Genomic DNA, 24,403 nt, shown 5'->3' with positions numbered 1-24,403 from the left:
AATCTTAGCCATGATGAATCTACACTTGCTACCATTGTTGTATTTAAAAAGGGGGAGCTCAAGTGTGCCAACCTCAACAAAAACTTTATTGCCACTACATGAACACCACGACCCAAAACAAGAAGGTCAGATATTGGGTTTAACCCCACCAAGAGAGATAAATCACAAGATTAGTTTTATGTCGCCTACCACAAATAGATGTCATGCGGCTCAGCCTAAGCTAGTTGAATTCTACAAATAGCAAAATGGCATGTTCACAGTCGGGTTTATTTGACCTGCAAAGGCTCTTGTCAGTGATCACTCAAATGCTTAGCAAAGCCACCAAGCCAACACCTCTACTGAAGAAGGGAGACAAAAACAAACCACTAAAGCAACACATGTTCACACAAAAATACCATCCAGACGGATGTAGAGAAGGGTCGACCACGATAATTTCAAAGCAAATAGAGAGTTATGATAAGTTAAGGTCAGATCAACTTTGAGTTCAAAGCAACAAGAACCAAAGACGTGTGCGAAAATTCTATGGACTAGTCGAAGTTATCCACAAGATTAGGAAGACATCATATAGGATCCAATTGCTCCTATAGATACAGACTAACCCTGTTGTCCACGTCAGTAACTTGAAACGTTATTATAACGACCAAGAAAACATCAAGTAAACGCAGGTGGTATGACGTCATGCAAAGAAGAAATTGTTTAAAGCGAAGAAAGTAGGATAAACAACAACGGAGAAGGCTTGAAGAGTTAACAAACCGAGAAGTGATTTTCAATAGCTTCTAGTTGGTTGGAAAAGACTCCTCAATACTGAGATCAGCTAGAAGTGCATCGCGAGACCTAAAGTCAGCCTCATCCTACAACGTTGAGTTTATGAAGAGCCGGTTGATAGAGATATTGACAAATTGTGTAAGGGTAGATGTTGCGGTCATGATTGGCCGAGGCATGTTGCCTGTGGCTGCATGTTAGATGTCTCAGCTATTCTTGTAAACGATTTGTGGTTCATGGTGGCATGCTCATTCCAAACACCTTTTACTTGCTTTCATCTTAGATAGGCTTTTACTATTATTGTTGTGCCAATACGGGGTGTATGATTAGTCCTCGAATTCATATCTACACCCATCAGGACTAAAATGTCCCAAAATGTACTATAGGAGAACGTGACCAGTTGTTGTTTCTTCACTTTTAGCTTATAACATTGCTTTATTTGAAATTGTTTTTAATGTATTTCCTCGCTCACGTTTTCTAAAATATTTCTTCTAAATGTGATTCGAGCATACACTGCTATTGTTCGTTCAGTCTAAATTTTGCATGGTTGACTTGTTCATTGGATTAGAACAAATGTCACATAATCATTGTCTCACTACTGCAAGAGTGCGATTGTGAAACTTGTCTTCCGTTCAGTTGTGGGCCGCATCTTCTGACTAGTTAGTTTGGCCTAGAGCATATGTGTAGGTTGAAAAAGAAATGGTTGGATGCGGATTGCGAATAAGGGTTGGACCACGGAAGGTTTTTTTTTTTTACCACATATGGACTTTGGGCTAGTGAGTCTTAAATTTTGGTTCGTTTTTTAGTTCAAACGAACCCAAATTAAACCTACTAGTTCCTTCTTGCACGACTCACTCCTATTCTCTGTTCTGCCTCTTCTTGCTCTCTGAAACTTCTTTAAAGGCTATTGTTCACCGATTATTTGTGAGCATCTTCCTTAAAACGATTGTGACCATAGATGACCTATGTAGAAAATTTGTACCCCATTTCTTAAAACCTTTAGCGGACAACATACCCAAAATAGATGCGCTGACCAGACTGCGCTACACCTCGTCTCACCCCCTCGGAGCAAATGGATCCACCCAATGGATGAACACTCAAACCAAACTCGCCCATCCTTTTTGGCACAGGGACGCGAGAACCAATCCGAGTAATCTACAGTGGGAAGACCCCTTAAAGCAACAAGCGAGAATGGCTAGGTTGATAGCAGGGTTAAAGAAAAGGCGAGTATGAAAAGACGTATCGCGTAACCGTCCCTGTAAGCAGCTTCATTCTTTCTTGATCTATGAACCGACTTTATGAAAAAAATCAGTCTTTCGGCTGAAAGTGTGACTGTTGGGTATAGATAAGCAGGACCTCTTGGTTCGGGGGAAACCGGAGATGTTGGCTAAGAAAGCTAAGTAGGCAAGTACAGGACGAACAAAATGCACATACAAATTGATTGACATGATCCCTCTCTCTTTCTCTTTGGCTAGTTGGCTAGTTGCATGATAAGCGAGAAAGCATACCAAGTAGAGAAAGAAAGGCTGCTCGATCTCCTGTAAGGCACACCCTCAACGACGAGCTCACCAGGCAATGCTATAAGTCTGATAAAAGTCCAAGGTTTCGTCTACTACGGACCAGGAAGCTCTTGGAGGAGCTAACATGAAATGAGAAATACATTCGATTACGGAAACTAATAGATAGTGAACTTTTTGGTAGAAACTGAATGATCCCTTAGCTCGGGCAAGAAAAGGAAAAGGTAGTCGTACTCCTACCTTTTCCGTTGTTCAATAGGAAAGTTTGAGCTGAAAGATTGAATCACACCTGGTAAGAAAGGCGGGCTTAGCAGGTTTCTCCAAACGTATAAACAAAAAGAGGAAGCAACCGGTCCTAAAGAGGTCAACGCATACGTGCTTTTTCCTTTCGTTTAGCGAGATAGCTTACCAGCTCTTTTGGCTCATAGCAGCAATATGAAAAGCGAAATCCTCATCCTGAGTCGAGTTCGCATTTCCATACGAATCAACATCGGCCAAACCAAGAGCTACTAATTTTTTCTTTAACGAAAGCGGATCTAACAGTTACGATAAAACCAACTTCTTTTAAAGAAGGAGTCGCTCTGCCTTGATCACCGTGGATATATGCAGCTCCCACTTTACCTTTGCCTACCGTGAAAAAGAAAGTTCCCTCACGATAGGCCCTCCCAGCTCCCGAACGTGATTCTATCAATCGAGAGAGGTATAGAATAGTACAACAAACCAACAAGACAAGAATGGACTCATAAGATGGGCGGTCAGGGAAACGATTTCATTTGTGTTATCTGCCAAGGAAATGATCAAGGAATTCTTTATGCACGGCTGAGAGATAACCGTATTATTGCACATCCTGAATAAAGTACCGTAGGCAAGCGAAGCTTTTGAAGATGAAAGCGTGTAGAACTCAGATCCACTTTCTTTTCGATTCGTAAACTTCGGATCTGATCATCCTTTCGTCTCCGGGTGACTGAGAGAGAATATAGGCCTGGCGTGCATCAGATTCGGTCAACAATAAATGGGCTTGAAGTTCCATTATCGTTACGTCAAAAATCTCTACTAGGTTTAGTGCACTTTGGTAGTTGCGAATGTTGCCGTAATCGAATGTCTTTCTCATTCGACATTCTCTCTTACCAAGCACTCATACTCGCCAGGGTTGAGGAGACAGTCCGTGAGCTAATTGGGTTTCGAGATTGCGTAGACGCGAAAAGAGCTCGCTTTCGACTTTCTCCTAGGCGTTTTATGCCCGGTTCTGGTTCAGGAAATGGTCTCATCTCTTTCATTGGAGCACATTGATGCCGAATGAGTCTTCGGAACCGGTGGAGAGGCTATGATGACTTCAGGCTATTCAAATAGCATGACTGATACCACAAAGAAAGGGTATCTAAGTCACACTAGTGAAATAGCTTTTTCATAATAATTATCTCGATATATGATACCAAAAACCTGTCTGATGACTGATAAGGTAAGGGGTTTCAAAAGACAAAAGAATGACAATTCTACGTGAAAGAAAAGGAGATCGTGATAGAAAAGGAGATCTTTTTTTTTTTCAGTGTGCGCGGTTCGCCTGCCTTCCTGACCACGGATAGGCGCACTTCGGCCCCTTAGAATACCACATCAAGGTGACAGGATTCGAACCTATGGCTCTCTGAAACTTGAGACCTCTCACACAATTAGATCTATAATCAAGGTGACAGGATTCGAACCTATGGCTCTCTGAAACTTGAGACCTCTCACACAATTAGATCTACACTTCTTAGTTGCTAGTCTATATATTTTTCGTGCCTCAATATATGAAAAATTTATATATGTTGAAGGTGCATTGCCACAAACTTCGGCCCCTTAGAATACCACATCAAGGTGACAGGATTCGAACCTATGGCTCTCTGAAACTTGAGACCTCTCACACAATTAGATCTATAATCAAGGTGACAGGATTCGAACCTATGGCTCTCTGAAACTTGAGACCTCTCACACAATTAGATCTATAATCAAGGTGACAGGATTCGAACCTATGGCTCTCTGAAACTTGAGACCTCTCACACAATTAGATCTACACTTCTTAGTTGCTAGTCTATATATTTTTCGTGCCTCAATATATGAAAAATTTATATATGTTGAAGGTGCATTGCCACAAATTCCTTTGGGTTAGGATTAGGCCCCATTGATAACTATTTTTGTTTTTTGTTGAAGGTGCATTGCCACAAATTCCTTTGGGTTAGGATTAGGCCCCATTGATAACTATTTTTGTTTTTTGTTGAAGGTGCATTGCCACAAATTCCTTTGGGTTAGGATTAGGCCCCATTGATAACTATTTTTGTTTTTTGTTGAAGGTGCATTGCCACAAATTTAGGCCCCATTGATAACTATTTTTGTTTTTTGTTGAAGGTGCATTGCCACAAATTCCTTTGGGTTAGGATTAGGCCCCATTGATAACTATTTTTGTTTTTTGTTTTTTTTTTCTTTCAAAATTCCTTCCTTCGGGTTAGGATTAGGCCCCATTGATAACTATTTTTGTTTTTTGTTTTTTGTTTTTTTTTTCTTTCAAAATTGTGCTTTTTTTCTTTTGGAGGGGCATTCCGAGAATTGAACTCGAGACCTCTTACACCCAAAGCAAGAATCATACCACTAGACCAAATGCCATTATTAACGACTATATATTAAGTTGTTTATGGAATTTATCATCATTATTTCATTTATTTTCTTTATTAATGAAATCCATGAGCAATTATTATTATATCTTTTAGATCTTTTAGATCTAGACCGCTGTTAAATTATTTACATAGGGTTTGCGATAATTACTATAGAGAGAAGAAAAAAGAATAGAAATTAATTACTGTAGAGAGAAGAAAAAAGAATAGAAGTTATTGAAAGAATAGAAGTTAATTACGGTACAGAGAAGAAAAAATAATAGACTTACTAGAGAGAAGAAAAAAGAATAGAAGTTATTTTTATTTTCTAGGAGTTAATTATTGTAGAGAGAAGAAAAAAAATAATAGAATTACTACAAAGAAAAGAAAAAAGAATAGAAGTTATTTTTATTTTCTAGAATTAATTATTGTAGAGAGAAGAAAAAAAATAATAGAATTACTATGGAGAGAGAAAAAAATAATAGAATTACTATAGAGAGAAGAAAAAAGAATAAAAATTATTTTTATTTTCTAGTGTAAGTTTTTGAGACATATATGGTGTACAGAGAAGAAAAAAGAATAGAATTACTGTACGGAGAAGAAAAAAGAATAAAAGTTATTTTGGAGTTTTTATTTTTTATTTTCTAGCCTAAGTTATAGTTTGATAGTTCCCTTTGAAAGAAGAAAAAAATAATAGAATTACTACAGAGATAAGAAAAAAGAATAAAAGTTATGTTTATTTTCTAGTGTAAGTTTTTGAGACATATATCGTAGAGAGAAGAAAAAAGAATAAATTACGGTAGAGAGAAGAAAAAAGAATAGAATTACGGTAGAGAGAAGAAAAAAGAATAAATTACGGTAGAGAGAAGAAAAAAGAATAGAATTACGGTAGAGAGAAGAAAAAAGAATAGAATTACGGTAGAGAGAAGAAAAAAAGAATAAATTACGGTAGAGAGAATAAAAAAGAATAGAATTACGGTAGAGAGAATAAAAAAGAATAGAAGTTTTTATTTTCTAGTGTAAGTTTTAGTAGAATTAGGGTAGAGAGAATAAAAAAGAATAGAATTACGGTAGAGAGAATAAAAAAGAATAGAATTACGGTAGAGAGAATAAAAAAGAATAGAATTAGGGTAGAGAGAATAAAAAAGAATAGAATTACGGTAGAGAGAATAAAAAAGAATAGAATTAGTTCCATTTAAGACATATATTACACAAGTAAATGATATTAAGAGCATTATCATAAATGATAATATACTAGGTTGAGACATAGATCGTGGAGTACACAAGTAAATGATATTAAATGATAATACACTAAGTTGTATTGGGTATTTCGAGAATTATTGAACTCAAGACCTCTTATACCCTAAGCGAGAATCATACCACTAGACCAAATGCCCTTTCTAAAAAGAACACAACATTTTTAACTCCTACTCAATATATTTTTTCTCTCAAGTTTGAAATCTATTTTCTTGAGTGGTTGTTGGACTATAAAACAAAAAGTTGATGGTCTAGTATTTTACTTGTAAGTAAGGCTTGTAATATTGAATTGTTCTAATATGCAAGTGTTATCAAATAAACTACAACCCAACAAATGAATCAAACTAATCACTTTGGGTTGGGTTGGATTTATTCGGCTCAGTTCATCCGTTTGTTTGATTTAATTCTTCTATTTTGCTTCGTATGACAAGAAAATGAAGTTGTATTGAATGTACCATAGTTTGATTTATGACAAACTCATATGAAATATAATTGCATTAATAGTACTAAGAGTTGGAGTCTATAAACATTTCATGAACTTAAGTGCAACTCATGCTTCATTAAAGACGAGATAGACTTTAGTTAAGTAACTGGAACTTTAAATTACTTCATGTGGAGCTTCAATTACTCTATGTTAGCTACTATCTTTAGGATTTACTAATTGGACAGAGTTCTTGGATTTAGGGGATTGTTTTATGTAATTTTCAACTACAACTTATGTTTTCAAATTTTTAGGTCATAATTTAGGTAGTGGTTGTATATTATGGATGAACACTAGAGTTTCTATCCCGTTCACCACAACTATTCTAGTTTTTGTTTGAAGGCTATAATTGTCATCTATGTTGTATGGCAATAAAATTTGTTTAGATGAAATTTTAGTTAAAGTTGCATATTTTACTTCTTGCGAGTACAAAATTTGTTTCTTCGCATAATATGAATTTAGTTGCAAAGTTTTTAGGAATAAGATGGAGAAAGAAATGTTCTTTAAAATAATAAATAGACCCAAGTTCATCTTTGTTGTTGTCTAATTGTGATTTTTCAAAAAGCTTAACTAATATGAAATATCGAGGTAAATCAAGAATATATCCTACACGTCATTCAAGATGACAATAAAATTGAGTTAAATTGAACGCAGTTTTAGTTTCATGTTTAGTAGGTTCAAGATGAAGCATAATTGTAGTAATGATATTAAAGAGAAATTTATGGTACTAGGAGTTTAAACTACTTTCATTGTAATTTCAATCACTCCACAACGATTACAAATTTAGGGTTGGCTAATTGGACATCAATTATCAACTTTAGGTTTTAATTTAGGTGGTAGCCATTATAATATTGATAACTCTCTAAAAGTAGAGTTATATCAAGTCTTTTTATAGTTAATATTGCACTCTTATTCACCATTTTCTTATTTATTACCCATTTATTCTACTTAGTGAGCATGAAATTGTTTATTGCGGTCTAACATGAAAAAAATATGATTTGGCATAAATCGATCTTAATTGTATATTTAATTGAGTTATATGGTAAAATTTCAGACATTTATGCTAAACCATGTGGGAGTAGCAAATTTGGAAACAATTGGGGGATGACATAGAAATTTTAAATCCACATCATCAGTTCAAGTAGGTCATTGACTACCCAATGAGGAACATCCTATGTGGATTACTTATTCTTTTTCAGCCCTAAAGTGGAACCCATGCTCAATATAAAAGGAAAAAGAAGACCAAGAGGAGAGGAGCCACATTTTGGGGAGAAAATCGAATTACACAGCAGCAGCCTCTGTTGTGAAACCAGAGAAGAAGAAGAAAACCCTAATCCAGCAGCTGTTGACAGCAGAAAGAAAAGGAGATCAACAAGGATTGATTAGGGCAAAGAGGTGGACGTGAGAGCTCAAGAGAAGGGAACTTCCATTGTATTAATGATATTAAAGAGAACTTCGTGTTTTATTGGAAGAGACCAACTTCCTTTAAGGTACTAGGAGTTTAAACTACTTCCATTGTAATTTCAATCACTCCACATTACAAATTTAGGGTTGGCTAATTGGACATCAATTATCAACTTTAGGTTATAATTGAGGTAGTAGCCATTATAATATTAATGAGCATAAGAGTTACAATTCTTTCATGGACCATATGTGTTAAAGTTAAATGAATATATATATATATTATGTATGTCGAGGTTTGGGTAAAGCACAAAGTAGTAAGGAACACCATTGTCAACTCTAGAGCCACCCACAACTCATGATGGAGACCGATGCAAAATATTTTAACATCCTTTGGCATCAAGATACAAGAAAGATGAACGCCGTCAAATTGGAAGCTTTACCTATCTCAAGAGTCACAATGAGAACTCTAATCAAGCTGGAGCCTTGGACTAGGCAAATTGTGTAGTGATAGTTGAAATGGATGACTTCGACGTCGTGTCAGGATTGAACGTCCTGCTGAAGCACAAAGTCATTTACATGCCCCTAGCAAAATGTCTAGTAATAATGGAGTCTAACCCGATGATTATTCAGAAAAACATCCATCAACCAAGAAGGTTGAAAATAATGTCGATACTACAGTTGAAAAAGAATCATAGCCATGATGAATCTACGCTTGCTGCTACTGTTGTAATTGAAAAGGGGAGCTCAAGTGAGCCAACCTCAATAGAAACCTTGTTACCACTACATGAACACCACGACGCAAAACAAGGTCAGATAATGGATTTATCCCCACCAGAAGAGACAAAAACAAGGTCAGATACTGAAGAAGGGAGACAGAAACAAACCACTGAAGCAACACATGTTCACACAAAAATATCATCTAGACGGATGAAGAGAAGGGTCAGTCGGAAGCGTCAACCACAATAATTTCAAGAAAAATAAATTCATATAAATTAAGTTTAGATAAACTTCAAGTTCAAAGCAACAAGAACAAAAAACTGGTGTGAAAATACTATGGACTAGTTAAAGTTATCCATAAGAAAGTAGGAAAGACACGAATAGAGAAGACATGAAGACTCAACAAATCGAGAAGTGATTTTCAACAGCACCTAGTAGGTTGGAAGAGACTCCTCATTATGAGATCAACTGGAAGCGCATCGAGAGACCTAAAGTCAACCTCATCCAATAAATTGTGTGGGGGCAGATGTCACAGTCATGATTGCCCAAGGCGTGTTGCCTGTGGTTGCATGTTGCATGTCTCAACCATTCTTGTAAACGATTGGTTGTCCAAGGCGGTTATTTGAGCAATGTTATTGTTTACCGATTATTTGGGCGACACGCCTTGAGCAATCATGATCGTCACAATTGGTTAAGACATTTGTTGTCCATATGTTATTGTTGTCCAAGAGACTCCTCATTATGAGGTCATGATTGGCTAAGACATTTAAAAAAGTTTTACCTAGGGCAACTTCTATCACAATCCTCTTCTCTCTCTCCGAAACTTCTTTAAATGGTATTGTTCACTGGTTATTTGGGCGCATCTTCCTTAAAAAGGTTGTGACGACAGATGACCTAGGTAAAACTTCTATTGGGAGATAAGTGCAATAGAGAATCTATGTCCCTTTTCTGAAACCTTCAGCGGACAACATAACAAAGAGTTCCTAGAAAAAATATCATAGAACAATTTGTGTAATGCCTTTGAAGTTAGGCTCGAGACTCTATCTTATCTCCCAAGAATATGGTTTATTCTCTATTCACATAGAAATTCTGCAATAGAAAGTGGTACCCTCATCTTCTTTTACAAAACTTTCTCCAATCCTCATGGAATGATTTGAAAGTGGTACCCTCATCTTCTTTTATAAGACTACCTCGGCCTTCATGGAATGATTATGCTATGTTGATTCTTAGAGAAGGGAGTAGGAGTAAGAGTAGATGACTGTTTATAGTCCAAGTCCCGAAAAAGTAAGTCTTTATGTCAAGAAAGGAGAGGAATCCTCATAGTTTCCAAGACTTGAAGAGAATCATACATACACAAATTTCCTTTTTTTTTTGTTTATTCTTGTTGTTTGCTCTCTTAAATTAACATGTTATAAATAAAGACACAGGTAAATTATAATTAAATTATATATATTTTTTTTTTCTTTCCAAATATCCATCTGAATTACTTCTTAGTTCAAGGTTTATAAAACCTATTTCAAATCTTATTATATTGCATGCTTCAATTTGATATAATTGTTGGGGACATTTTGAGAATCAAACTCGAGACCTCTCGCACCCGAAGCGAGAATCATACCACTAGACCAAATGCCTTGTAGTGGATCTATCATTTTTAGTTGTTGGTCCATATCTTTGATGTGCCTCAATATTTGAAATTTATCCACATGTTTTTGTTTCAATTCTAAAAATAGAAATGATATCCATAGAAATACGTAATTTTACAATGCAAATAAGAAAAAACTCGTGATCAAGTTTTAGATAAAAGTAGCAAACATGTTGCTAGATATAAAAATAAATTCAAGTTTTTTCTCTGGCCTAATTATCAATTGGAAGATTTAGCTGATATGAATTGTTATTAGTTTGATACCAATAATAACAGTCATTTTAGTATGCTAAGGATCCATAGGTGTCTATGAAAATTAGTTAATGCTATATTTTTCTTATATTGGGCATAATATCTCAACCAAATTCATTAGTTGAAAATGTATTTAATATTTTTCTTTTGTCCTTTTCTTTTTTCGAATGGTCTTATGTCTCCATTCCATTTGAAAATTGATATTTTGTTTGGTAATTTTAAACTCATTATTTTTGTTTGTTCATTCCACCTAATTTGTAAAAAAAAAAAAATCATACCACTAGACCAAATACCCTTATAGTGGATCTATCATTTTTAGTTGCCCGTGTGTATATGTTTTCTGCACCTCAATATATGAAATTTATCCCACCTCAATATATGAAATTTATCCACATATTTGTGTGCTTTAGAACCTACTATTATTGTTCTAACTATTATTGTCATGTTAACTTCACATGGTCTATCACACCATTGAAGCAGCATTGCCACTAGAGCCCATGCATTCCTTTGGGATAGATATGTTAAAAATTAGGCCCATTAGATAACTATATATATATATATATATATATATATATATTTTTTAAACATTTGAATTTTAAGCAAAATTTCACACCCAACTAAATTTTTGATATGGAGTGGCTAGTTTTCAAAACTACTTCTTTACTACAATTAAACAATATATTGTAAAATGGGATTAACTTCCTTTAAGTTTATGTAGTTTTTTTTTATTACTATGTTTACTTCTATCTCATGTTACTCCATTTGTATTTACTTTGTTTTATACAAAAGTTCACCATAATTAAAAAATCCATGTGCTTAATACATTCCTAACAAGAATAAACTTGTTTGTATCAGGATAAATTACAATGAATACCGAGAAAAAAAATCCCAAAAATAAGTAGAAGGTTGAGAATTTCACTCAACCACACAATGTCAATGCGTGACTGCCTGCATGGCTATGCTCGGATTTCGAAGGGGAACTTCTCAACTTGAGAGATCAATTTCATTCATCAAAAATCTCATTTTTACATAATAATTTGTGTGTATTTATAGTCTCCCACAAAAGAAGTTAGTGGGCGGATTTAATCTCGATCCCCTTAAATCTCAAAAAAAAAAAAAAAACAAAAAAAAAAAAAACAAAGTCAATTTGACAATTCTACCATTACAAACTTTATGAAATTAAAAATAAATAAAATTTTCTAACAACTCATATAATAATGCTTGCAACTTCATTTTCTCCTTCGACTGTGTAAATATTCACTTCTGAAGCTTCAAATGGTTCTTCCTCAATCTAATAAGCTTGTAACACATGAAATAATAGTTGAACCGAGCCTATCCAATTTTGTAGATGAAGAATGAATGCTTGTTGAATCTTCTTGGCCTTGGATCATGTAATAGGTCCAGTTGGAACATTTGGAACACCGTGATCCTTATCATCTTCCCCCTCTTCAAAAGGATTCGTCCTCGAATCAGAAAATCATCACCTACATCAAAAGAACTCAAGTCAGCAACATTGTGCTGAAAATTCTCCTAGAAGATCATTTTATATCCATTGTTATTAATTATTTCAAGGACTTGATAAGGGTCATCCCCTCTTGGATGTAACTTTGTCTTCCTTTGAGATGGGAATCACTCCTTGCGAAAATGTATCCAAACCCAGTTAATGGTTTGAAAAATGATTTCATTCCATCCTTTCTTAATTCTTGAAGCAACATTGAATTTTTGTTTCTCAATTGTCTCCTTCCCCTCTTTATGCAATGTTTTGATCCCATTTGCCTTACTTGTGGCGGCTTTACTCACAAAAATATTAGAATGAATAGAAAGTAAATCAAGACGCGTAAGTGGATTAAATCCGTAAGCAACTTTAAAAAGAGAACAATGAGTGGCAAACATTCGTCCCAAGACTTAATATTCTTACAAATAATAGCCCTAAGCAATGCTCGTAATGTTCTATTAACCACCTCAGTTTGCTCATTAATCTGAAGATGACATGTAGTTGAAAACAATAATTTGTTACCCAATTTATACTTAATATTCTTATAAATAATAGCCCTAAGCAATGCTGCTCATATTTTATTAATTACCTGAGTTTGCTCATGAGTCTGAAGGTCATCTAGGTCATGAACCGAAGGTAAATTACCTTAGGGGCATTATGGTCATTTTACACCATTTCTTGGTTTACTACTTATCCTTATCCAATGACCACCAAATTTCATATCTAACCTCAACATAATATAATATGCTCAGTATTAAAATTTGATATGTAGCGAGCTCATATAGTGGGTTATTTTAACGTTACTTAAATCTCGAGCTATTTGATCGGTTCAGGGTCTTAACTCATGTTTCTTTGGGTTTTTCTTTCATATATCCTTAATTCATACTTGGTTTAGGGTTCATATGAAAATCCAAGCAATTTCTACGAGTATTTCTTAACAAAAAGTCCAAGGTGGCTACTTGTCTCGTCGTCGACGTTTCTGAAACCATAAGATTTTCTATGAGAATCGGTCTAGAATGGGGTTAAAATTGAGAAAACCCGAGAAAATGTCAAATTTTGAGTTGACTTGGACAGTTCAGTTGAACTGGCCATATCATCGTTTTCTTCCTCTGAACAGGAAGAAGATTAGCATTTTTCGCGTCGCCGCCATCTGAAACTCGGCCTGTACAGCCACATTTACAGCGTTTCTCTCCTCGATTTCTTCGTGAAACTTAAAGATGGGTATTACAAGGAAGGGCTAGGGATTTGATTTGATACCTTCTCGTGGATCGTAGCCTAAGATATTCGCTTCCAAAGTTCATCAAAAATCTAATTTATTGCTGGAGATAAAACAAAGGATTTCTTATTGGGTAGCCGATTCTAGGGTTTCAAGGCCCTATTTCTTCATTGAACCTCTTCCATATCCTTTCTTCAGGCTAAAGGAATTGGTTTGGAGGAACGTCTTTGAGTGTAAGACCATAATTTTCGAAAATCGTTCTCGGTATGCAACTCACTCAAAACGCCAGATTTTCGATCTCTTGGGTAGCTTGTTCTACGATGTTTCATCTCTCGATTCCTTCATCAAGTTTACTCAATTTCTTCCTCTAAAGCTAGAGGAATCCTTAATTTGAAGGAAAAGAGATCATAGATAGGATTTCGACTCTTATCCCCAATTTAATTACGAAACCTATTTCCTTCAATTTGACACGCTCTTGAGGTTATTTTTCTTCGTGGTCTTCTATGGAAGCATTCCTTGGAGGTGCAGAGACTGATTGGAATCATTCTTGCTCGACGAATCATCATGTATCCTTGGATTGGATTTTCAAGTTTTTCTTGAAGTTCTTCAATGGCTGATTGAATTGGGGGAATGGTTTCTAGGCACTTTCAGCACTCTATTCCTTCATAGAAATTATGGGTAATCTTGTTGAGAAACGGTAGGAATAAGTTTGAAGAGAAATGGTGGAGGATTGCTCTCGAATTTGGAAGAAATCTGAGAGTAGGAGACCCATAATCTAAACATTTATTGTCTTCGATTGGGAGATCGGCCTTTCTCGATTCTTATTCCGTATTGTTGCTCCTACTTAAGACTTTATAGGAGGAGCTTAAACCGACATTGAGAGCTCCAGAATCTTCGTTATTTAGAGATCGAACATTCTGGATAATTTTTTGGAGATATCAACTCCGATCATATCCTTACCGACCTTGACTTTGAATACTAGTCGTTGGATGTGATGATCTATGCGTGTTCGTTCTAGATCATATCAAAGTTTTGAGGAGATCCGACGGTTGAAATTTGAGTTTGAAGGATTTTGCTCGGATGGTCACGGTAGATGCTCTGATTCTAATTATAGTGGTGTTTCTGTAATTATCCATTCTTCTAGGGGTATTTTGGTAATTTGCCACTTTCCGAATATTTTATTATTATTTTTCTCGAAAAATCCATAATTTTTCTACAAATTCCTCATCGCTTTTTGATCATTTTTCGCTTATTTTGAATCTTGAGATTCCTTCTAGATAAGGAATTACAAATCCGGAAAGATTCTTGATAATTGATAAAATGACTTTTTTGCCCTTTTCATTTACTTTTTCCTTTCCAATCCTTTTCAAAAGGCCTTTAACTCCTTCAAATCACTTGTTATGGTACACGAGTGACTTGACTAAGTCCTTTGTTATTGCTTAATCTTTTAATTTTTTTCCTTTCTATCGTTTCGGTCTTTCACGAGTGGCTTATTCTTATGGGAGCTAATTTTCTTCATTTTTTGGGTGTTACATATACATATTCGTTACAAACACAAAATAAGAAGTAGACTCAAAAGAAGAACAAAAAATACTAGATTAAAAATAGAAGTTAGTCCATGGCCCACACTCCAAAGTCCACTCATCCACGACCAACTCTTAGTTACTTGAAAAAAAAATGATAAACATGGAGTGAGTAAAACTTAGTAAGTAGCCTACTAGTAGGTTCTTAATCGCGACCTTAAGCTAGGATATTACATCTTGTTATGTTTTAAGGATCTTAGAACTAAGAGGTCATCGTGTCATGTATCATATATTGATCCTGAAACCTTCCCCTAAAATAACCTTCAATTTTCTCCCCATGAACACATGAGTGGTGTCGTCATAATCATGTAATTCTACTGGTAAATCGTTGTGCAGGACATCTCGCTTAGCTGATGAGAAAGGTAGACCTATCATAACATCCAGCTCATGATAAATATTGCAGGACATCCTACCTAAAGAGGAATAGGGGCCTTTTAGTACACATCGTAATGCAGATAATGGTTACTTCTGGGTATGGATCCTAGCAACTTATTTAGCATGTTATTCACATAGTTCTAGGTACTTGGTACATGGATTATTGATGAACCTAGGTTTATACATAATGTCATGGGTTAGGCTTTAGGAGTCGAGGTTTTAGCTTAGGAAAACATTATAGGGTAACCTAACGTGGACTAATTCGTGTGAAAACCTACTAGCACTTTGAGGACCTCTTTCCTTCACCAAACTTATGGGTAAACTTATTTAGAAGGTGCAGGAACAAGTTTGGAAACGAATAGTTGACTATAGTTCTCGAATTCGAGGTAAACCCATGAACACGATACCCCAAAACAAAAAACTTGTATCTCTCGATTGGGTACTCGATTAAGCTTGCTTCTTGCCCCTAATAGCCTACCCTAATAAATAATTTATAGACGGATTTTCCGTTACCATTGAAACGTCTAGAATTTCTATAATTTCATTCTTGATTTTTCTGAATCTTCTGCCAGAAAAGTCTTCTCCGATCGGAGCCTTCCTTTTTTAAGCACCTTGTAATTCTTATTCTATAAAAAAATTAATGATTCGCGAAGTTTATAATAATTAGAAAAAGTACCATTTTCTTAATTTTTTTTCAAATATACTTGTTCTTTGCTTCTAGATACAACCTAGTAGGGATTATACACTGTCTCTTATTGGAGACCTTGAGTGTTGCAAATTCTCCTCTCCTTTGAAAACTTTTGGTCATCGAAAGTGCTTATGCTAAAATAGGTCAGGGTTCAAGGTTCTTATTTGCCTTCTGTTTCCCAGGTGGCTTCTTCTACTCTATGATTCTTCCATAGGACCTTAACGAGAGAGATTTCCTTGTTTCTCAATCATTTGACTTTCTTGTCTATTATTTGAATCGGGTCTTCTTTATACGTTAGGTCATCTCTCAAGAAGAGAGTTTCATGAGCCAGTACATGTGAATGATCTAGGGTATACTTCCGTAGTATGGATACGTGAAAGATATTATGTATTGAAGACAAGTTTGGGCATTGCCCAATTCTATAGGCCACAGATCCAATCCTTTCTAATATCTCAAAGGGACGGATAAACCTAGGGCTTAGCTTCCCCTTTTTACCCTATGTGAGCACCCCTCTCATGGGGTGCTACCTTTAGGAATATATGATCCCCTACCTACAATTCCATGTCCTTACGCTTTAGGTCTGCATAGCTTTTCTCTCGGCTTTGTGCGGTTTGTATCCTAGCTTTAATCTTCTTGACTGCGGCATTGGTAATTTGCACCAGCTCTGGCCCAATAGTTGTCGTTTGCCCCCCTTCTTCCGAAAAGATAGGGGATCGAAATCTTCGTCCATAAAGAACCTCGTATATGGCAATTTGTATGGTGGCTTGGAAAGTATTATTATAAGCGAATTTCATAAGGGGTAGGTACTTATCCCAGCTTCCTGCAAAATCTATCACATATACCCTCTCATTGAGTAGCTGATACTACTGATTCAGTTGTTAAGGCACTACCCAGGTCACTGGATTCCCTTTCGATAAGAGGGCAGTCTTTGAATCAATGAATTAGCTGACAGGATAGGAAAGCCGAAAGAGAAAACCTTAAAAGTACTCCCCCCAAAATGTGCCCCTTTAGGGAATGGAACACCAAGCTCCTTCCCCTGTATTCCCTTCCCTTCTTTAACTGTAAACTCCGATTCCTATTCCTGATTGAACAACTCAGTCTTGAACAAGGGCCGAAAGACTCATTCTCCTTAACTCCTTGCTGGCATCTCGGTCTAATACTATTGCCTTTTGTTGAATTTCCAGAAGTGTACCCAATACCTTTACTGATGAATATTCATTTTTAATGTTAGCAAGAGTAGCTTGGGAGATTGTTAGACTGAAGATTTGAAGGTCACACGTATTTTATCCACGTTCAACACACCTAATACAAGTTTATTACCTGACTATACAATCTAAAAACATAACTTGCTTATTCAATCTAAAATTAGTGATTATTTCTTTCTTAAACATAATGAATTAGCGGAAATACCTTTACTTATGAATTTTCATTTTTAATATTAGCGGGGATAGCTCTGTTGGGAGAGCGTCAGACTGAAGATTTGAAGGTCACGTGTTTGATCTCCACGTTCACCGTACCTGATTCTAGTTACATAACTCGACTATTCAATCTAAAATTAGTCATTGTTCCTTTCTGAAATCTCAATGAATTATCGGAAATACCTAACGTTTTCTAGTTCACCCCACCTTATACAAGTTGGATAACTTGAATATCTTATTAAAAATTAGTGATTATTTCTATTTAAATTTACAATGAAGTAGCGAAAATACCTTTACTGATGAAATTTCATTTTTAACGTTAGTGTGGATAGCTCAGTTGAGAAAGCGTTAGATTGAAGCTTTGAAGGTCTCGTGTTCGATCCACGTTCACCACACATGGTTCACGTTGCACAATTTAACTATTCAATCTAAAATTAGTTATCATTTCTTTCTAAAATTTCAATTAATTAGCGGAAATACCTTTACTTACAAACTTTCATTTTTAATGTTAGTGGGGATAGCTCAGTTTGGAGAGCGTCAGATTCAAGATTTGAAGGTCTCGTGTTCGATCTCCACGTTCACCGCACCTGTTTCTATTTGCATAACCTCACTTTTCAATAAAAAAATTAGTTATTATTTCTTTTTAAAATCTCAATGAATCAGTGAAAATATCTTTAGTGATGAATTTTCATTTCTAATGATTGTGGGGATAGCTCAGTTGGGAGAGCGTCGGACGGAAGATCCGAAAGTCACGTGTTCGATCCATGTTCATCGGACTTGGTTCACGTTGCATAATTTGACTATTCGTTCCTAAATTAGTGATTATTTATGTTTAAAATATAATGAATTAGTGGAAATAACATTATTTATCCAACTGGCATAGGTTGACTAAGTTGCATAACTTGACTATTCAATCTAAAACTTGTGATTATTAATTTTTCATGTTATCTGGGATGGGTTCGTTGGGAGAGCATTAGATTGAATATTGGAAGGTCTTGGACATAGCTTCATAAGGTCTTGTGTTCAATCTGCATTCATTGCTCTATTGTTTAGTTGATTATTAGTTCTTTTTAAAATATAATGAATTAGTGGACATAGCTTTACTTATAAATTTTTATTTTTAATGTTAGCACGGATACCTCAATTGGGAGAGTGTCAAACTAAAGATTTGAAGGTCACGTGTTTAATCTCCACGTTCACCGCAGTCAACGATCTTCCTATGAGTTTATGGTGCATGACCCATTTTTTATATCATCCACCTTCGAGCGCCACCGTCCATGAGATGCATTGTGGCCAACATAACCTATGAGCAAGTTCCTGTAACCCTCAAGTATTGTTCTAGGTCAAAAATAAAGTTTTTTTAATTCCTTACATCCTGGTGGCCATTTAAGGGTTTGTGTTTTTGGATTTTCAGTTTGTTAAGCCCAACATGAGCTTGGCTTGGGGTGTGGTTCTCTACGACCCTCCTTGTCAAACTCACTTTGGTGCTCATCTCAGTCATCTCAGCCATGATGGCGTTCAACAAAAGAGACCTTGAAAATGACCGAATTATCACATTAACCATTTGAATAACCTCAACCTCACTTGTTGAAATTGAACCAAATATCTATGATAAAACACTATTAAAGGTTCAAAGTTCATAAAAGTCTTTTTAATCTAAGATACTATTGAACTTGACCAGTATAGTGCCTCTCAAACCAAGTTCAAAAGTCTTTTGAATTTAAGATACTATTGAACTCATCCATTATAGTGCTTCTCAAACCTAGGTAAAGTTTAAACATAATTGGTGACAAAAAATTAAACTATAAAATAAAAGAAATAAGAAAATAAAATTTCATTGTCGAGAATCAAACTCGGGTCTCCTCGATGAAAGCCAAATCTTCTGTGTAATGTCTAACTGTTTGACACATTTTTTTTATGTGTGTGATAGAGTTCTCAGAGTTACCGCAACGTTTCGAGTTGTTCGATCATGTGGCTCTTTCTTCAAAAGGGTCAACATTAAACGTCAGGTCTTTGATTGGAAACCCATCATGAGGAGCGTCGATTGCATCGATTCCATCAACAGTCTTCCCATGAGTTTATGGTGAATGACTAGTTTTTTATACAATTCACCTTCAAGCGCCACCATAGTTTTGCATCGTCCATGAGATGCATTGTGGGCCAACGTAACTCTCAGGTTCTCTGAGCAAGTTTCTATAGTCTTGAAGTATAATATCAAAACATATTAAGGTATTTGATATGTTAAATATTAAAATAATTGATGTGTATCATAAACATTAAATAAAAATATATATTTGAAATTTGAATCAGATTCGTATTAATTAAACATATATTATGATATTCTACCACATTTTAATATTATTTAAATAAGATATTATATCTTAATGTATTAGGTATTCAAATATATAATTTGACAAAAATTATCACAAGTTCACCCTAAATAGAACCCTAGGGTTAAGTCAAAAAGCATCAAACACTAAATACTGTGACATTTTAGGTGATATTTTGAAGAGGAAGCTGATAAGGTCTTCAAAGAGCATGTGGTCATGTCTGACATTTTAGGTTAACAACATGGTGAAAAGAAACCAAAAATTGTGATACTGGTAATTAACTACAAACCTTTGAATAAGGTTTTAGAATAAATAAGATATCCAATCCAAAACAAAAATGATTTGATAAAAAGAATTTAGAGTCAAATGTTTTTATAAAATTCGACATGAAATTGGGATTTCGAAAATTCTAATTTCCTAAAAGGGCAAATATAAAATAACATTTAATGTCCAATTTAGAAAATATGAGAGGAACGTCATGCCATTTAAGCTAAAAAATGCTCCATCCGAATTTTGAAAGATTATGAATGATATTTTCAATCATTTCAAAAAAATTCGATAGTTTATATTGATGATGTGTTGATATTTTCTAAAACCATTAAGATCAACACTTTAAACATCTACATACATTCATTAATGTAATCAAAAGATATCGCTAGTTCTGTCCATACCCAAAATCAAATAATATCAAACTCAGATACGTTTTCTTGGATTTTAAATTTATTTGAGCCTTATTAAAACCCATCCAATGGTCTTTGTCTCAAACTTTGGTGATGACGTATCCTAGAAAAACAAACTTCAAAAAAAATTTAGGTTCTCTCAATTACGTGTCTTATATCCTTCAAGATATCAGGCACATTTACAAATGTCTTGATGAGTGTCTTCAAAATAATACAAAGTCTTGATTTGTAAAGGATATCTCTACTAAAAAAAAAAAAAAAAAAAAAAAAAAAAAAAAAAAAAAAATCATTAGTCAAATAAACTTTTTGCTTAAGTCTTATTGATCCAAGGGCTGATCTCATAATGAAACGTGGCGCATCAAATATAGGATATGGAGGTATCTAAAATTGTCAAAGAGGACAGAGAATCAATTATCATATTTCATTCAAAACCTCCAATAATACTATACAAATTACAAAATAGTAAAAAAAATATATATATATTATTTCCATTGTACACTGTGTACAAAAATTTTAAAGAAAATTTAATTAACAAAACTATTAAAATTTATTCGAGAGTCAAATTTAGTTTTAGAAAAAGAAGGGAATAATTTTGTTTCAAACAAAAAAATAATTTTGCTAAATAGAAGTAAATTTTGTTGTAGTTTGATTTTAAAATTCTACCTATAAAAGAAGTTGAAAACACCTTGGGAGATTACCTATGGGAGAGTTTCTAACAAAGTCTCTCTTCTCTCCTCTGACTTCTCAAACTGATACTAATCCAACCAATCATTTGCATGGACTCAAAAGTTCAATCACCTAAAAGAAGTTGAAAACACCTTGTGAAAGTATGCAAGGATACTACGACCTCTAGCTTTGCAAAATCCAACGCTGTTGGCGCTTATCAAAATCGTTGCCAAAATAAAGTTTAACTAGTGGTTCTATGGTGTAGTGGTTAGCACTCTCGACTTTGGATCTAACGACCTGTGTTTAATTCTGATAGGTAATCCACCAATTTATACAAAATTGCTCCATAACCGATTCGGTAGGGTCACTTTTGGACCGATAATCTGTAGAAGGGGTCACTAAGGTTGAGATCATACAAAATGGGACCATAGCTCAATGTTAGAGCATTTGATTGCAGATCAAGAAGTCACCAATTCGAACCTAGTTGGGCCCTTCTATATTGGATAGAAATTTGTTACACTTTTTGGACCGACACTATGTCTAAGGGGTCACTAGGTTTAAAATCCTACAAAATGGATCCATGACTCAGTGGTAGAGAATTTGACCGATCACCCGTTTGAACTTGGTTGGGCCCTTTTATTTTGGACAGACACTTTTCATACAAAATGGGTCCATAGCTTAGTGGTAGAGCATGATTGTCTAAAGGAAAAGAAATAAGAATAATTCCTACTTTTTTTTATTTTTTTATTTCAAACATAGAAAACTTCAAAGGGCCTTCAATGGATGTTGACATTGGATGTTGACATTGACCAATTCCTACTATTTTTAACCCATTCCTACTAGTTTTTTTCTATATTTTTTTCTATATTTTGAAACTATTTTAAGCACTTTTCTCTTATACTCCTTATAATTTTTTTGTAAATATATGTGTACGGGTGACTATTATGATTCTTAATCAAATGAGTCGAGTTGAAATAAATTTTGAAGATGAAATTAAAGTATTAATTTTGATGTCATCTTTACTGAGTTTTGGATATTTAATAACGAGATTCAATCTAATGCCATTAGTAATTCACAATAATAATATTCAAAATACTTGACAAAAAAGAATGGTCAACATAAGATATTTGAAACAAATAATATTTTTGTCCTCTATGATATATCAAATCACTCATTTGAAATTCCTTAATAATAAGCATGAAGTCTTACATCTTTTATAGAGAAAAGTTCCTTAAATAGAAGTTTTATTAGATACTTCTAAGCATTTAGAGATCAACTAGACATGAAGCTAAACATTCTAAAAAAAATTAGGGGTTAAACTTTTAAGTTAACGTAATTTAAGAAACTTATGATTTTTATATTATCAAGAGTTTAATTGAGCTAGGTCGATTCAATCTAGTGGACCCAAGAATTGAACTGAACCAAACAACCTAGTTAGTAACATGATTTAGTGGAAGCATTTTCACGCAAAGTAGAAGCAATAATGGAGGGTTTGAAATAATATAGTTTTCACCCCTTGTTTCTCGAGTGAATATTGAAATAATATAGTTTTCATGTTAAGTTTTGCACGGAAGAAAGAAAGACTGGGATGTAAAGTATTATTTCAATTTGTTTGTAATATACAACAATATATAAATTAACTATAAGAAATATATAAAATTACATGTTCAACAAGAGCTTCAATCAACACTGGAGGGTTACTTCTGCAACCACTCTAAAGGTGCTCAAGATCACAACGAGTTAGATAAAACAGCTCTAGAACTTTGTATCCAATAACTTGAGTTTGACGATCTCTCTTCTTGTGGAATCTTCATAAAATAGGAAAACCATTCCAAAATAAATTTTTATAAGGGGTTCTATGGTGTAGTGGTTAGCACTTTGGACTTTGAATCCAACGACGTGGGTTTAACTCCCGGTAGGACCTTTATGAGACCTTGATGCGAAAACACAGAATAAGGAACGACAACACAATACATTTTAAAACAAAAGGGTGTTAGCATTCGATGCGAAAACACAAATTTTCTTGAGGCATAAGGTGTAACATTCTTGAGTTATTCCGAACTTGCTCCGCTTCATGCCTTCCAAGGCTTCATGAACATGACCTCTGCTTGAGGTATTGTTGTTGGTTCTCGATCTTGTATGTTTCTAACGTAATCATTTGAACCCATAATAACTAGCATGAGTTTTAGGTTCCAGGTTCCGAACTTGCTCCAACCAACTTGAGCTAGGAGATGACTTCTTGTTTAAAAAATGAATTTATTTGATAGGAGATGACTTCTTGTTTAAAAAATGAATTTATTTGATAACTTCTCGTGGATCGTAGCCTAAGATATTCGCTACCAAAGTTCATTCAAAATCTGATTTATCGCTCGAGATAGAACAAAGGATTTCTTATTGGGTAGCTGATTCTAGGGGTTTCAAGGCCCTATTTCTTCATTCAACCTCTTCCATATCCTATCTTCATGCTAAAGGAATTGGTTTGGAGAAACGTCTTTGAGTGTAGGACCTTAATTTTCAGAAATCGTTCTCGGTATGCAGCTCACTCGAAACGCCAGATTTTCGATCTCGTGGGTAGCTTATTCTACGACGTTTCAGCTCTCGATTCCTTCATCAAGTTTACTCAACTTCTTCCTCTGAAGCTAGAGGAATCCTTAATTGAAGGAAAAGAGATCGTAGATAGGAATTTTGACTCTTATCCCCAATTTAATTTCGAAACCTATTTCCTTCAATTTGGCACGCTCTCGAGGTTATTTTTCTTCGTGGTGTATTATGATATCATATAGGAAATGAGAAGCGACCTTACTTGGACAAAATTATATACCGTTTGATAATTATTGTTGATAACAAAGATAAATTGAATTATAAGCATTTTAAGTTCAAAAGTAACAAATTACTTGTACACTTTTACTTATAATCTTCATATTCTTTATATAGCGATAAGGAAGGGAGGGATAGAAAAGATACTCATGATATCATTATGACTATGCCATATTTCATTAATAAAAGAGAGTAATACATCCACAAACACACACATATTTTTCGAGAGAGAGAGAGGGCTTATTATAAGTAGAGATAGCATTCTAGTAGTTGTATTGCTACTTGTGGACAAGGAACTCGAGAACTTCTTTAAAAGATGAGAGCTTATGAGTAGGTGGCGATGGATATATCACATGCACAAAAAGAAAGTTATGCACCTTTGTAATAAAAGACCAAGGGATATCATCGTTATTTATAACTTCTATCACAATAATATAAATTCTGCGAGGACGACGTTCTCTAGTCATACCAACCAGACC

The 24,403-nt window shown here is 34.7% G+C and overlaps 1 protein-coding gene and 1 non-coding gene across 2 annotated transcripts in view; one reads left to right on the top strand and one right to left on the bottom strand.

Moving 5' to 3' along the window:
* Nucleotides 1–2,684: 2,684 nt before the first annotated feature.
* Nucleotides 2,685–24,403, bottom strand: part of LOC147790529 (uncharacterized) — a 59,978-nt gene continuing 38,259 nt past the window's right edge. The window contains exon 2 of the mRNA XM_087127623.1: nucleotides 2,685–2,798. Coding sequence (XP_086983749.1) covers nucleotides 2,685–2,798 — 114 coding nt within the window. The remainder of the gene's footprint in view (nucleotides 2,799–24,403) is intronic.
* TRNAQ-UUG (transfer RNA glutamine (anticodon UUG)) lies at nucleotides 22,960–23,031 on the top strand. Its single transcript has one exon. It is a non-coding gene; the product is annotated as a tRNA-Gln (tRNA).

The sequence above is a fragment of the Cucurbita pepo genome, chromosome 10 (genome assembly GCF_057944985.1).
Source record: "Cucurbita pepo subsp. pepo isolate OVF chromosome 10, ASM5794498v1, whole genome shotgun sequence".
Lineage (NCBI taxonomy): Eukaryota > Viridiplantae > Streptophyta > Magnoliopsida > Cucurbitales > Cucurbitaceae > Cucurbita > Cucurbita pepo.
Note: the sequence above shows the minus strand (reverse complement) of the source record. Positions and strands in the feature narration are given on the sequence as shown.